The following is a 16,786-nucleotide window of genomic DNA, read 5'->3' as shown; positions in this document are numbered from 1 at the left end:
GTAGTAATAATTAATAAGTAGGCTCTCCAGCATGACTCGCTTTGGGTATAGCCATGTATACCGAATCTCATTGTCTTGTGTAGTATTAGTGTTTTGGAACAACTGTGTGTGTGTGTTTTTATAATAAAAAATTAATTAATTAATTAACAAGGCAAGTGAGAGTGAGAGAGTGCAAAATTGAAATGGGACTTCTATTTTCCTTTATTGTTCTCATACAAATATGTACACATTTATGTACAATAAGAACAACAGTTTTCTTCAACATGAACAAAATATTTAGCTTGTGAAGTGCCTTAAGTGCGTCTCAAGGAAGTAAGTCTTAGGACTAGAAATGTCAGCATTCACAATTTTTTTTTTTTTTACAAAAAAACAACTGTTTTGAGCTTTGGATATCACCATATGAAAACTTACGCATAAAAATATAACTATAGCTCGGGCTTTTGTTTCAAGGTGGATATACAAAGAAGCCAAACTACAACATCATCGTACAAAAACCCAAATTTCACTGTTCTCCCACTTCAGTCACAACTAAACCATGAAACACTATCTTTTACCACTTCCAAGATTCCCCTCAGATATCTTGGGGCTTGAGGACGACTAGACAATCCCATTTCCTTCCAAGATGTTTGATGCATTATCGTCTACCGTCTCCATATCTTCAAGACTGACCTTTGACGGCTCTTCAATGTTCAGTACAGGATTAGTTGGAGTTGTTTGAAGACTCTTCATATCTTCAAGACTGACCTTTGACGGCTCCTCAACATTCATTACAGGGTCAACTGGAGTTGTCTGAAGATTCTTCATATCTTCAAGACTGACCTTTGACGGCTCTTCAGCATTCATTACAGGGTCAACTGGAGTTGTCTGAAGATTCTTCATATCTTCAAGACTAACTTTTGACGGCTGTTCAGCATTCATTACAAGGTCAATTGGAGTTGTCTGAAGATTCTTCATATCTTCAATACTGACCTTTGACGGCTCTTCAACGTTCATTACAGGGTCAGTTGGAGTTGACTGAAGATTCTTCATATCTTCAAAACTGACCTTTGACGGCTCTTCAACGTTCATTACAGGGTCAGTTGGAGTTGTCTGAAGATTCTTCATATCTTCAAAACTGACCTTTGACGGCTCTTCAGCGTTCATTACAGGATCAGTTGGAGTTGTCTGAAGACTATGAACATGTTCCTTGTATTTAAAAGAATCATTACTACAGCTAGATGTCGGACTAGGAAAAACTGGAACCACATCAACTACAGGGATACAAGTTGATGAAGGAAGAGATTCCTCGTCAGAAGAGTCATATACAACAGGTAAGCCTCTCTCTATCACTATCAACCCTGGATCACCTTGTGTTTTTCGTGACCCTTTCCGGGAAAATGCATGCTTTATGCCTCGAGCAGACTTCTCAGCATGCCTCATAATGCTCTTTGCCATATCTTTTACCTGTCTCTTGCCTGGGCTTTCTGGCTCACTTCTGCCAGAACTATCAAGTCCTTCTGTTTCTGGAACATTTACAGAAGATGGTGTGCAAAGGTTGTCCTCCACTATGAACTTCACACCAATCTGCTTTGCATTTGTGGCTTTAAGGTTGGCATGTGGAGACGGAACTGACTCAACAATGCTGCTGGAATTATCCTCCTGTTTGGAACTCCTGTGAAATAATGAACTAATCCTCCGCAGGCCCCTCCGAACAGAGTTTTTTGGACGTCCTTTATTACCCTCCAGACTTTCGTCATTGCTGCTGCTGTCATTGTTATAGGATCCAGACGCTGTTGACTTAAAACTTCCATTAGGATTACTGCCCGCACTGGGGATTTGGGCATCAAGGAGCCTGCTTTTTCCTTTTCTAGGTTCCCATATATGTGAAGCTTCACTTCCTGGCTGATGGACCCATATCCCAGTCACTTGTTGCCCTTCAACGTCAATTGGTTCAAACTTATCTGCCATTTTTGGGGACTTTGGTGACGCTCCCGACAAGGAGGAGTGTCTCTGAGCAGTTTCACTAGCAAAGGATTTTCTTTCATATTCATTGTTTAATGTTTCTCCGTTACACGGCTGATCTGCCTGTACAAACTATGCCATGATGAGATCAAAACTCTTAACTTAACAATACAGTAATCTTTACAATCCAAGAAAGAGAGACGTCCAAAGGCACCCTTACTTTTTCATTTCTAGTTGATTAGAGCATAAGAAAGGGTAAAAGAATACCTTTAAATTGCTTTCAACTACGGTTATTGCAAGATGCAATCTCCCCATTTTTATGTTCTGAAGAGATAACCACATGTCATGTCTCTGGCCATCTCTACTATCGTTGATGTTTATGGAACAATTTCTGCAAATAATAGGAGAGTGAGAGTTGGTAAGTATAAGAATTTGCAAATCAACTTTACAGCAAATTCTAAATAGAATGTGCAGAAGGGATCAATATATGAAGAAACCAAAAACACTGACTACCAACAGCTGAAAAACAATAAAATACACAATCTGCAGAAGCATCCTTGTGTCACTCATCACTCTCTCTAATCACAGCATAACAAATTGAAAACCCACAACTCCATTACTTGTCATGGGACAATAATTTTTCTTACTGACAAAAATAAAGAAAAACACAACACGCCATTGGAATCAATCTACTTCCAGTCTGTAATTGAAATTGAACCTCAAATTTTGAAAATTTTAAGTTATTATCACCATTCAAAACCTCATGTTATACTTCTGTTTGTGCGAAACACATTTCAAATGGTGAAGTAGGCATTAAGGTGTCCACCACTTGCACCTCGTAAACCAGTAGGCAAGATGCTCAAATTCCTTCAAGTGTCTACTGGAGTTTTCATGTGAAATACTCGCTTCAAAATAAAAGACTAAACCTTAGCCAAAATAATTTCTAGACAAATGGCAACTCTTCCAGTGATTATTTTTAGCCAAGAAGTATATAAAACTCTTCTAGTGATTATTCTTAGCCAATAAAATCTAAGCAGCATAAGCAACTCTTCTTGTCAACTGAGTACTTGTAAGTAACTTGGTCATTTTAATAGATCTAGGGAGGTACAACCAAATAAACTTGTGAGGCTATGCAAGTTTGAATTAACACAAGGTAAAAAGTAAAATTGGAAATCTAATAACATAAAAACTAATTGTTTTGCCACTGCTATTATATGAGGTTTAGTAACAAACCCAAGGGAGTCATCAACAAAATGATCCTTGTCACGAACTTCTATAATTAGCAAATTTGGCGACTCCCATGTACAGATGGGGATCTTAAATTCCTCATGCCATTTTGGAGCCAATGTTTTCTTCTGCGTCTTAGTTCTGAATCTGTAAGGGCCAACTTGCCCTTTCACATATGGATCAGCCAATCCTGAAAAACAGCTCCATTTATTGTGCATAAACTTAGAATAGTAGTTATATTGATATACGAGTATTGTAGCTTAAACTAACCATTTAAATCTGATGGCTTCATGTCGGTTGCTTCAACAACTTCCACAACGGCATAAGCAATGGGCTCCTTCTCATCCACAGTGAACCAATTTTCTGACATATCAAATTAATATATTTATAGAACTTTGAAAACCTTAAGCATATAAGGTATGAAATTGTGTGGTATTATAGGATTGCGCAAGCTTTATCTCATTAACACCAACACTATTGAATTACAAATAAGCTTGCTGGATAAGGTGATTCATTGCAGAATGAAGAGAAACTAAGAATAAAGTACACCAATATAACAAGAAGAAAGTACCTTAATAAATGTCTCTCAAAAAAGAAAATCAGCAATCAACAAGAAAATCTATGTTTTGCTAAGATCACATAGCAATTATAAGCTTTATCAATAAGATATCTACAAACAGCTTAATATTTCACTTACAGGCTATAGCCAAGCTTATTCACTGCATTAAGTATCAAGTCTCAAGTATCAACGTAACTAATCTAACAAGGCATAATTGAATGAAGGGTTGGGCATGGAAATTTTAGAGAAGCTTCTAAAGCTATGTTTAATGTGTAATTCAATCTTACCACAATCGATGATTTCTAAAGAATTCTAAGTGGGATTCATAGATTGTTCGTAATTTTCTCCTTTCCCAATTCTCTTAAATAATAATTTATATGTTACTGTTTGTACCTGTGGAATGGCTTTTAAAATGTTGCTTTTGGCTTTTTGAGATCAAAAGCCATTTTGGATAGTGTTTGGATTACTAGTTTGGAATAGAAGAGCGTTTAGAGGAAAGTGGGACCAGCTTTCAAATTAAGAGCTTCCTATAAAACTCAGGAAGCTGATTTAAACTTTAGGACAACTCTCATAACTGGCAATGTTACCCTCATTTTTTTTTTTTTTTTTTTGACAAGTAAAATTGTATAAAAGCTCTCAAAAGGGGAGCGAAGCCCAAGAGAACTACACAAGGCCAAAAAGGACCTCTAAACCTTCACAGAGTCCAAAAAATCAACAATCTCCTCTAAAGATCCATAATTTCTCCCTAAAAATCAACAATCTCCTCTAACGTTACCCTCATATTTGTGAGCAAAAAAAACAAAGTATTCCATCCGTATCCCTTCATATGCAAGAAACAAATCTCATCACAGATAGGCCCTCTCATCTGGTAACGTACAATTTCACACTGCAGCAGGTTCCCCACCATCTCCTTTTCGCATCTTGAACTTCTCACCATCTACTTTCCACCCCAACCTCAATTACTTCAGGAGTGTTGATGAGCTCTGATGGATATATATATATATATTTTTTATAAGTAAAATTTTATAAAAGCGCTCAAAAGGGGAGCGAAGCCCAAAAGAAATTCACAAGGCCACAAAGGACCTTTAAGCCTTCAAAGAGGCCAAAAAATTGACAATTTCCTCTAAAGATCTATGATCTCTCCCTGAAACCCAAAAAAAAAGGGTGGAAAGAATAGAGAATTTAATAGTAGAAATCGACATCTCCTTCCCATAAAAATATCTCCTATTCCTCTCAAGCCAAATACACCACCACACACAAAGAGGCGTAGCCCTCCAAGTATCCTGAACGTGAGCCCCCACATGGCAACCTTTCCAAGCCTCAATCAACCCTCTAACGGATCCAGGCATAACCCAAAGAATCCCAAACAAGCCAAACATCAAATTCCAGCAGTCTCTAACCATGGTGCAATGGAGGAGAAGGTGATCCACAGTTTCCTCATCTCGAAGACACATATAGCAACGATTGACCACCACCTGATTTCTCCTTCTCAAATTATCCTGGGTTAAGATCCTTCCGAGGACAGAGGTCCAAGCAAAGAAACCCATCTTGAGAGGAGCCTTAGAGCGCCAAACAGCCTTCCAAGAGAAGCGAACTCTAGGATCATCCGTGAGACATCTGAAAAAGGACCTAACCTCAAAGCACCCCTGAGAGTTGGCAACCCAAGACCAACTATCAGAATCCCCATCCACAATCCTCTGGCGATACAATAACTCCAAAAAACGAATGACCTCCTCAATCTCCCAATCCGAAAACAATCGCCTGAATCGAACATCCCAAACCAATGTCCCGCTATCAAGATGATAGCAGTTAACCACCATAACTTGCCTATCCATAACAATCTTGAAAAGTTGAGGAAAAGTGAGGGCGAGAGGAGAATCCCCACACCAAACATCCTCCCAAAAACTAATCCTCCTACCATCCCTTGATTCAAAAACAAACGTGTTTGGAAAACACATCCCATCCCTTCCGAATGACTTTCCAAACCCCCACACCCCGAGGACCACGCACCTCCAGAGAACACCACCCTCCTCTAGACTCCCCAAAACGACAAGCAACAACCCTCCTCCAAAGCCAATGCCTCTCCACTCCAAATCTCCACAACCATTTTCCAAGGAGAGCCTTATTAAAAGGCACCAGTCTTCTAAGACCCAAACCTCCATACCAAATTGGCCTGCACACCTGATCCCAACGAACCAGATGAAACTTAAACTCTTCTACTCTACCCCCCCACAAAAAGTTTCGCTGCAATCTCTCAATCCTCTCTGCAATTGAAGAGGGAATCTGGAACAGAGAGATAAAATAAGTAGAAAGGCAAGAAAGGGTGCTCTAAATCAGAGTGACCCAACCTCCCTTGGAGAGATACTGCTTCTTCCAACCCGCCAACCTCTTCTCAAATCTATCCACCACAGGATCCCAAACCCTTACACATCTCGAAGGAGCCCCCAAAGGCATCCCTAAGTAAGAGATGGGAAAAGGGCCAGTACGACAACCAAGAATATCAGCAAATGACTCAATCTCAGGGACCTCTCCCACCGGCACCAAAACGCTTTTACCCACATTCACCTTAAGGCCATAAACAACTTGAAACCAAATTAGGACACACCTCAGATATCTAAGTTGGGACACATTCGCATCACAAAGAACTAAAGTGTCATCGGCAAACATCAAATGGGAGACCTCGAACTGGGGAGTAGCATCCCTGCCCACCCAAAAGCCTCTTAAAAACCCCAACTCAATAGCCCTACTCATCAGTCTGCTAAGGGCCTCCATCACAAACAGGAACAAGAAAGGGGAAAGAGGATCCCCTTGTCTCAAGCCCCTCAAGCTAAAGAAAAAACCGGTAGGAGCTCCATTCACAAGAATCGAAAAGCGAGCATTGGAAATACAAAAATGAATCCATCTCCTCCACCGATCACCAAACTCCATCCTCTCCATCAGGTAAAGAAGGAAGCTCCAACTCACATGGTCGTATGCCTTCTCTAGGTCAAGCTTATACAAAACTCGCGGGACCCCACTACGCAAATGAGAGTCCACACACTCACTAGCAATGAAAGTGGCATTCAAGCTTTTCTCAAAAGAGCCCTGAGCATGGAAAGCATGAAAAGAACCCATCACCTCCCCTCTAACCACCTCCCAGCACTCCAAAAGGAATCTCATAGTAAAACCGTCAGGACCTGGGGCTTTGTCCCCATTACAACTCTTCAAAGCAATCAGAACTTCCTCTTCAGAGAAAGGCTCCTCAAGACCCGAGCACTCCTCACTAGAAATAGAGGCAAACTGAAGCCCTTCAAGCAAAGGTCTCCACTCAACATACTCAGTGAACAACTTTTCATAGAACTCTGAAATGCCCTTGCAGAAATCCTCCTCCTTACAAAAAAGCTCCCCTTCCACCTGAATCCTCCCAATATGATTGCCCCTTTTATGAGCATTGGCCAATCTATGAAAAAAATTCGAGTTACTGTCCCCCTCCTTGAGCCATAAAGCTCTAGACTTTTGTCTCCACGAGATCTCCTCCATGATCGCAAACTCCGCCTTACACTCTGCCCTCCTAACCTTCAAAGCATCTGCCAAATCCCCTTAACCCTCCATCCTATCAATATCAGCAATCTCAGCCAGAACCCGATTTTTTCTCCACATAAGATTCCCGAAGACCTCTTTGTTCCAAATCTTAATACTTTTTATGACTGTTTTCTTCTAGTCCCCGCGTCTTGTCTATTCTTATCCAATTTTAGGAACATCGATATATATATATATATACATATAAATGTATGTATGTATATATATGTGTATGTATGTATATATATGTGTATGTATGTATATAGCACCTGTAGTTTGAGGTACAATTTTTATTTTTTTTTTATTTCACGTGTTCTGATTCTTCTAGTGTCATGTCCGCTAAGAATTTCATGTGTGTACTGTTGATGAGGAATGACTTCTAAGAACATTGAAATCATATCAAAGAGGGTACAATCAAAGCTTGGGTGGAACTATTTTGTGAATTTTAACCATAAGACAGTTTCATCTTTTTGTGAATTAAAGAAAGTTTAGCATGTTATTTTATTTTCCCACTGTGAAGAAGATAATTAGAAACTGTTTTCCCCCCCTCACAATGAAGACAAGAATGGATTCAACCAGTGTGTATCCATGGACAAAAAAGAAGGAAGTTAAGAATAAAAGATTAAAAAAAAAAAAAAAACAATTGATATGCAAAATACACCAAATAGAATATGGCAATGGGATCATCACAATGCACTTTGTTCGTCTTACTCCTAATTTATCTCTTTATATGATAGTCAAGATCATGATGTGGTTGCAACTCAAAAACAGTGTAACTACTTTAAAAAAATAATAACAATAAAATAAAAGCTATGCCAAACGAGGCCATAGAACATTTCACCTCCAAAACCCTATTATACCAATTCGTAATTGACCCCAACAAATTTCACACCTTTTGGCCTTTGTATAATATCAAATCCTTCAGTATCAGCAACTAATTTTATGCACTTACAACAATATATCACCTTCCACAACAAGCCAATTTCAAAACCTTTTCATCTACATACCCTACAACTTTCTTGCACCCTTCTAAACCCTTAACAAGTTTCCTGTAACCTAAGCCACCATGCTGTTCCAAGTTTCTTAAAGCTCTCCAACATCACTACTCTGAAAAATCGATACTTCTTTCTATTGTAACATATTGTAGAGTTACATTCATTGCTTGGCACATTTTGACTTATCAGGAAGCAACAAACAACAGTTCCTGTGGTCACATGCAGATCCCAGTGAAAAAACTCGTGTCATGAATTACCTGGTTGTGGGGAAGCGAATTTTTCCACATCAATAACCAGCATATTGGGCTGCAAAAATTGGGGACATTCAGATAAAAGAACACTTCACAAAAAAATGCTGGTGTTTTCTAAAAATTATGGAACCAAATCGTAATATTATAGTGTTCATTTTGAGCCCAAAAAAATGTGCAAATTTCTTTGGACAAATAAGAAGTTAAATGAAGCACGATGACCAAAAATATAAAAAAGAAATGATGAATGCATAGGGTACCAAAGTCTAAAGAACTTCACCTCAACAAGTGTCTGCTCAAATGCAACGGCCAGAAGCTTATCCTAATCAATGAGGGAAAAAAAAAAAGCACATAGCAATAAGACAGACGCACGAAGAGAGAGAGAGAGAGAGATGCATAAATATGAAATTAACTTACAAGCCATCCTGCAATCCCTGGAAGTTCTGTAACATCAAGCCCATGGCTAAAAAGAGGTTTTACAGTCATCTCAAAATATGGTGGCTCAACAAAACATACCCGCACACGACCAAGAAAAGGCCAATGACGAAGGAACTTCACCCCAATCAAAACCTACAAGAGAGAAAAAAGGGCCCAACTCTGAAGAAGATTTAAGGGTAATGTGGGCATCCAAGGATTTAAAACCATGCTGTTTTATTTAGCAATCAAAGCACAAACTAGTAATTAAAATAGAATACTACAATTTTTAATGTTATTTACCAAACTTTAATGCTAATATTGTCAAAAGATGATGACAAAAGGATGAAATTTTATCAGAGAGAGTAACCTGGTCATAGGCACTTTTATCATAGAGAGTGATTAAAAAAATTGGGCGGGGCTCCTGGAGATATGATCATTTCAAAAGAAAAGTCAAGGATTTATGCTACATTTGGTTCGCGAGAATGAAATGAAGTGGGATTGGGTGATACAGGGAATGGAATGACCATTTCCATTCAATTGTTTGGCTGCAAACATGAAATATTGTAGGAATGAAATGGTTATTCTCATTTCATTGTTTAGTTAGTTCAATTTATAAGTTGGAATGGAATGAGTTTTGAATTGATTTCTCCAAAATACCCCTATTTATAAAAAACAACGTAAATTAACAAAAGAACATATATATAATTACATTTTAATATAATAAAAATAAAATTAGGACAATACATCCCTTAAAGAAAGAAAGAAAAAGAAAGAATAAATGTATTTGCATTAAATGAAAATAATCGGTATGAACAATCGGCATACCAACTATTCAACCAAAAAAAAAAAAACATATGGGCACAGTAGAAAAGAACTGCAACCGGAAAACATAAGCAAAAGAAAGGGAATGCAAAATAAAAGCAAGACCATAAAATCTAGCAATTCAAACAATTACTAAAAAATTTCCCAGCAATTTGGGAAAAGAAAAAAAAAGTAAGTAAAGAAAAGCAACAATCAAAAAGCGTTCAAAATTCTCAAAATGACTAAAGAAGATTCAAAACCAACCAAGGTGGTATATATAATCATATACTATCACACCATAAATCCTAATGAAATAAATCAACAAATGAGAGATACATGAAAGAAGCAGAGGGTATGTGGAGAAGATGCTAGGTCTTTTCTTCTGCCATCGATATGAGAGGCCTTGTTCTCTTGGTTTAAACCCTAACATAATAAATAAGTGCCTGCACTTGGAGAGAGAAGAAAGATTATTGGAGGAAGTTCTCAAAAACCAGTGCATTATACTTGTTGGTTGCCGGCCGGTGGCTTGTTTCCGGTTGTCCCGCAATGACTAATTGATGGAGGCCACAATGGCTACTGGGTTAGGTATGAGAGAGACGAAACCTAAGCAACAGGGTATTATGGTCTTCAAATATTTTATATGGATTTTATGTGGGAATTAAATGGGCATTCCTTAACTTAAGAAGAAGAATGGTCATTCTACCTTTATGTGGGATGACCATTCCACCTTTAATTAAGCTTACCAAACATTAGAAAGGAAATAAAAAGCTAGAATGGACATTCCATTCCAACACCCAGCCTAAGTTTTCCAATTTACCATCGCTTAACTTGGATTCATATGGGGGTCAGTTAGGAGACTGATATATTGGTCAAAAGACTCAAAACAGTATACGATGACAGGTTTTGGGAGGACCGATGGACTTTGCTTTGCTTTGTCTCGTAGATTTCCTTGGTTATTCAGGATCTCTTCGAGAAGACATGCTTTGATTGCAGACTGTTATCGGCTTGATAGCAGAAGGTTGACTTGGGATGTGCATTTTCGTAGAGAGTTTCATGATTGGGAACTTACAGAGGTTGCAGAGTTCTTAGCCTTGCTCTATAGCCAGGTGATGGAGGGGGAGGGAATGGATGAGATGGTGTGGGAGGGTACTCCAAGAGGGGTGTTTGAGGTTAGTAACTTTTTATCACAGCCTTTCGAAGATTCTAGGTCCTCCCTTTCCGTGGAAGGCAATTTGGAGGTCAAAAGCCCCATTGAAGCTGGCTTTCTTTGCGTGGTGTGCAGCTCACGAAAGTATTCTTACCCTTGACAATCTTAGGAGGAGACGACATATTGTGGTTAACTGGTGTTGTATGTGAAAGAAGACGGAGGAATCCGTGAATCACCTTCTTCTGCACTGCCTAGTGGCTAGAGACATTTGGGCTATGTTTTTTATTGCGTGTGGCATGTCTTGGGTGTTCCCAAGATCCACAGTGGAGTTGATTGAGGCTTGGAGAGGGTGTCTAGTGGAGAGCCAAGCCAGGGATGTATGGAAGGCCACTCCCCTTTGTTTATGGTGTGAGAGAAATAGGAGATCCTTCTAGGGTGAGGAAACACTTGTTTGGTCTCTCAAATACAACATATTGTATTCTTTATTTTTTTGGGTAAATGGGTGCAATTGTAAATCTTTGGGGCATCTTTTAGATTTTGTGGATAGCTTAAAGCTATAGTAGTCGCCTTTGGCATTTTGTGTATTCTTTTGGGAGCGCTCCCCTCTTGACGGCCTCTAATGAAACCTTACTTATCAAAAAAAAAAGTATGCGAAGAAAGGTGAGTATATTAGGAGGGGACCATTTCAGTTATCAGTGGGTTCAAAGGGGCTAAATTTTCTTTCCTTTTTCCATTTTCCTTTATCACGTGTAGAAGCATATTGAGCCCTTCAGATCTTTCTTCCCTATAATTTTTTATTACTATGTGGATGTTTCTATCAATAAAAAGGAAAAAATCAGAGTGGTTCCATGACTGCAACTGTTCAATCTCAATCTTAAGGCCATGTCTTTATCCTTGATTGCTATTTTACCTTTACCAATGAAATAATGGTGAGCAAACACTAAACATTGATAAGAAGTCTCTTCATTAATGGAATAGATTGTAGGTGGTGCGGAATGGCCAAATATCAGTCCAAGAAGATAAGCACTTTCATTTCTTACACATTAGTGTGCATGAAACTGTATATATACTGGTCCTCTTCTGGCTTCTTTGGCTAGGAGTTGGCTTGTGTGGTCAACCCTCAAGTCGGGAGTTTGAGGACTGGTAGAGAGAGGAGCAAAAACTCTATATATCATTTGGATTAATCAAGTATGCATTAATTTATTACAGTTCCCAACTTATCATCATCAAACACTATATTCAGTAGTTTTACGACATAAAGATCATATTGATTACTTACCTTTCCTTCAACATGCATGCCCAACAAATGCAACTTTGCCCACAATCCAAAACCCAGTCTTTTCCTTAGTTTCACACCAAGTAGTGCGCTCATGTCATCCGCAGTACGAAAATTCATTCCTAACTCCAGAACCTGCGGTAAACGAATCTCACAATCCCTTTTGCTAAGAGGTACATAAATGTGGCCACAAAGAAGACACTAAAAAACTGAGTGCACCAATATTGAGATAGAATCACATACCAAGTGGTCATCACCAGTAAACTGATTCAGAACCCTCATCTCTGTGAATATAGGCGGAGATCTACCTAAGTACAGCTCGTGAACCACAGCTTCCTTCTGCATAAATAATAGCCTTAGTAAATAAGGGTTAAGTGCACAAAACCCTCCTACACTACAAAAAAAATTGAACGGTACTCCAATGGAATAATCTGAAGTATAAATTTGCAAATAAGGCCAACAACCTAATATATATTTCTTATAAATTACAAAATTGTCTTTCCACATATTTGCACGTTAACCCTTTGAAGTTTGAACAAGGCGTAATATGCAAATTTTCTATAGCTCATTGGGTTATTGAATTAATCCAAAAGGGGGATTTTTCAAAACTCTCTGTTTTGAAAAGAACTTGACAGAAGGGGGTGTTATGCAAGGTTTTTGTTGGGAATAAATCCTCCCAAGAGCTCACACGAAAAATATGCAATAGCAACAAATAAAAAATAAGATGGAAATAACACACACATTATAAAATAAGATTTACGTTGTTCATCAGCCCACAGGTGTGAGAAATCGTATTTTTGAAATATTAAAAGTACAAATATAAAATTATAATTATTAATGTAAATGGGTATTTAGAGAGAGAGAGAGAGAGAGATATAAGTGAATGTGTATCTAGATATATGTGTGCTTTAATGCATGGTTTAATGGGCAATTATTGTGTGCTAAATACAATACTATGAAGAGTCATGCAATTATTATAAGAATCGACTCTTGAGTTTCTTGTTACATAAGGATCCAGACGCTATATGACTTAAGATATTCTACATTCATTACACATTAATTATGCATTACTTGCATGACTTTAGATATTATGCATTCATTACACACAAATTGTACATTAATTACATGACTTTAGATGTTCTAAATTTAACTATAAAGAGACCCAAAGCTGGTAGATTGTTAATCACTTGAAAGAATAAGAAAAAAGAAAGAAAACTCAGTTTACAAACCATGAACTTGAGCTTGTAGAGTGGTTGGTCGGTGACAAGTAAGGCTTATAGAGCCACTCTTTATCTCATGGAGTCATGCAAAATGATGGAACTAAATTTAGATGTTATTATATTATTTTGATCATATCAATTACATTACATCATATTGTCCCAAATAAGGTTGCATGTGCTCATGCATATATAACCGGAAAAAAATAGGAAGGAGTGAAAGTGTTTCGGTCGCGGAGAATGATTGAGAATCTGCTAGTGTGCAGTATACATGTTGAGGATTATTTTGATTAACTTCATGTATTGAATTTAAGTTACTATTTGGGTTTGGATTATTTCCATTTTTTGTTTCTTTTATATTTCAATTTTGCTTCTAATTGTATGACATTCTAACGATACAGCACGGAGGACTTCGGACCTGAGATTTTGGTCGCGGGAGGAGAAGGAAAATTGGGCGAATGTTAGTACGATCAAGATGAAAGGCGCTGGGGTTGGCTCGAAGAAGTTTCGGCACGGCAAGTGTTGTCAGAACTTGCTCTCTGGGAATAGATTTGAACCACTTCAGTCAGGATCTTTGGGTGATGATGAGAAAGGCAGTTGTGCTTCCATCAAAGAAGATGGAGTATCTTCGTGTAAATCGTTTCAGTCAAGTAAAAAATGGACCAGAAAGGACAAGCAGAAGTGGGTCACCCGCAAGGTTCCTCCCTCTGAACTTGGTATGTACCCCTCATCCCTTTCTCGGAGCTTTATCTTTGCTCCTCCTTTTTCTACTCCTTGTGGGGTGTTGAGGAGCGAGGTGGGGGAGGATCTGGGTGGGAGGTCTCGGATGCTTTTCCCAGTGGTTGAGGTGGACTTTGTTGATGAGGTGATTGATATAGATGTTTACGGGTTTGGGGTGTTTGGGCCGTCAGAAAGGGATGGGACGGTCAGTTTGCTTGTTGATAGGGGGAATGATTGTAGTTGTGTCGGGCATGCTAAGTCTTGCTCGGATTTTTCTTCCTCTTCTCTGCGGCTTGGTTCGTCTGGGGATGAGCTGGGTAGGCTGGTTGAGCCTTTTCTGAGTAGAATGGAAGGTCGGTGCTCTCCTAAGGGTGATGTTCCGGTGACACCTACGACGGGTATTGTGCCAGATATGATGACAGTTTGTGTTGGCAAGGATATCCGAATTACTCTCAGTGAGTTGCTGAAGCACAGGTGTTTGCCTGATGATTTGCCCACTATTGATTCTGATTCTTACGTACAGGAAGGTGGGATGGACAGTGGTAATGACTGGCTGTCTTGTTTTGATGAGGTGGAGGAGACTGAGGGAGCTCATGTTGATGGGAGCAGGGTTGATCATAGCAGGCCTCTTAACATGATTTTGTGGGAGGAGGGCCTTTCTAATGTGGGGATGGTGGATCCTCTGGCTATTGTACGACCGGAGGGTATGGACAGTGAGTTGGGTAGGCAGGTGCGTGATGATACTAGCAAAGATTGGGTCATGACAAATATTGGGGCCATTAGCGAACTGTTGGGTGTCTCTTACAAGGGTAATCGGGATCAAGCCTTAGCGATTCTTCAGGCTATGGTGGAGGGGAAAGAAGGGGAGATAGTACAGTTTACTAAAAGGAGCAGCAAAAGTAAGAAGATCCATCTTGCTTGGAGATGGGAGATGGGAGTTGAGAAATCTTTGTTCAGACGTGAACTATGATAGGAGGTTTGAGGGGGAGAAGGAAAGGGGAGGGAGGGGGGGCCAAGGGGGAGGTGGGTGATCATGTTTCCTCATGAAGCTACGAATTTTATCTTGGAATGTTCGTGGTCTCAATGACCCGGGCAAGAGAAAGATGGTGAAGATGGCTCTGAGAAAATGGGGGGTTCATTTGGTGTGTTTTCAAGAAACGAGATTGACACTATGAATGATAAAATGGTTAAGAGCCTTTGGGGAAATCGGTTTGTTGAGTGGGAGGCCCTAGATTCTCTAGGGACCTCTGGTGGTATTCTTCTTATGTGGGATAGGAGATGGATGGCTAAGGTGGATGTTTGTAGGGGATGCTTCTCTTTGTCTTGTTATTTTGCGATGGCAGAGGATGGCTTATCTTGGGCCTTCACTAGTGTGTATGGGCCGGTGGATGACTGTGAGAGGGATGGGATGTGGGAGGTGCTTAGTGTGGTGAAAAGGAGGTGGTCTCTTCCTTGGTGCGTGGCCGGAGATTTCAACGTAGTTAGATCCATGTCGGAGAGATCTACAGGTGGTCCTTAGACTCAAGCTATGATGCACTTTTCGGATTTTATTGATGGCCATCAGCTTATTGCTCTTCCTTTAGAGGTAGCTTCTTTTACTTGGTCTAGTGGAAGGGAAGCGCCTACTCTTTCCCGCCTGGATAGACTCTTGATTTCTAGAGAGTGGGAGGAGAAGTTCCCGGACGCTGTTCAAGCTGCTTTGGCTAGGGTGACGTCGGACCACATTCCTTTGGTCTTGGACTGTGGAGGATTGAGTTCTCGTTGTACTCCTTTCAGATTTGAGAACATGTGGCTTAGATTGAGAACATGTGGCTTAGAGCGGTGAATTTCCAAGGGAGTGTGCAATCTTAATGGGAGGAGGATATGGTGGTGGGAACGTCGAGCTTTATTTTAGCAAGAAAGTTTCGTCTCCTAAAAACAAACTCAAAAGATGGAATAAGGAGGTGTTCGATAATCTGGAGCGGAGGAAGAATAGGGCACTTGCTGATAATGCTGAGCTTGATAGATTGGAAGGGGTGGGTGTTCTTGTTGAGGCTCAACATCAAAGGTGTTAGGCAGAATGTGTCGAGATTGCTGTTTTGGAGGAAATCTCGTGGCGTCAGAAATAAAGGGAGACTGTAATACAAAGTTTTTCATAGAACTGCTAATGCTTATAGGAAGGGCAACCATATTGAGCGGATGTGTGTGGACGGAACGGTGTTAAATACAAAGGAGGAGGTGCGTAAGCAGATCGTTTCTTTCTACCAAAGGCTTTACTCTGAGCCTCTTCGGTGGAGGCCACGGCTGGATGGTCTTCACTTTGATTCCATATTAGTTGTGGAAAGGGATGGGTTAGAGAGCTCTTTTACGGGGGAGTAGGTTCTGAAGGCTTTAAAGAGTTGTAATGGTGATAAGGCTCTAGGTCCGGATGCCTTTACTATGAGATTTATGTTGGAGAGCTAGGAGGTGGTTAGACAGGAGGTTATGGGCACTTTTCATGAGTTTCATTCTAATGGGAGGTACGAAAAGTCGCTGAATTCCTCTTTTATTGCTCTTATTCCTAAGAAGGGCGGTGCTTCTAACGTTAAGGACATTAGACCAATAAGTTTGATTGGGTATATGTAAAAGCTTATCACTAAAGTCCTTGCGTTAAGATTGAGGGAGGTTTCGGACGAAGTCATCTCTGAGTCTCAAAATGCGT

At 39.6% G+C, this 16,786-nt stretch overlaps 1 protein-coding gene across 2 annotated transcripts in view; it reads right to left on the bottom strand.

Moving 5' to 3' along the window:
• Positions 1–304: 304 nt before the first annotated feature.
• LOC132308659 (C2 domain-containing protein At1g53590) overlaps positions 305–16,786 on the bottom strand; it is a 28,786-nt gene continuing 12,304 nt past the window's right edge. The window contains exons 4-12 of one of the 2 annotated variants that reach the window (XM_059806812.1): positions 12,413–12,508; positions 12,173–12,304; positions 8,946–9,098; positions 8,809–8,850; positions 8,538–8,586; positions 3,439–3,531; positions 3,175–3,358; positions 2,209–2,332; positions 305–2,073 (exon numbers count right to left, since the gene is read on the bottom strand). In XM_059806812.1, coding sequence (XP_059662795.1) covers positions 598–2,073; positions 2,209–2,332; positions 3,175–3,358; positions 3,439–3,531; positions 8,538–8,586; positions 8,809–8,850; positions 8,946–9,098; positions 12,173–12,304; positions 12,413–12,508 — 2,349 coding nt within the window. In that variant the 3' untranslated portion in view covers positions 305–597. The remainder of the gene's footprint in view (positions 2,074–2,208; positions 2,333–3,174; positions 3,359–3,438; positions 3,532–8,537; positions 8,587–8,808; positions 8,851–8,945; positions 9,099–12,172; positions 12,305–12,412; positions 12,509–16,786) is intronic. The other variant, XM_059806813.1, reaches the window with a different exon arrangement.

Source organism: Cornus florida, unplaced genomic scaffold (genome assembly GCF_030987335.1).
Source record: "Cornus florida cultivar Cherokee Brave unplaced genomic scaffold, ASM3098733v1 CherokeeBrave_3.0.0_Hap2_Chr05, whole genome shotgun sequence".
NCBI classification, from domain to species: Eukaryota; Viridiplantae; Streptophyta; class Magnoliopsida; order Cornales; family Cornaceae; genus Cornus; species Cornus florida.
This window is presented reverse-complemented; position numbering and strand designations above follow the sequence as displayed.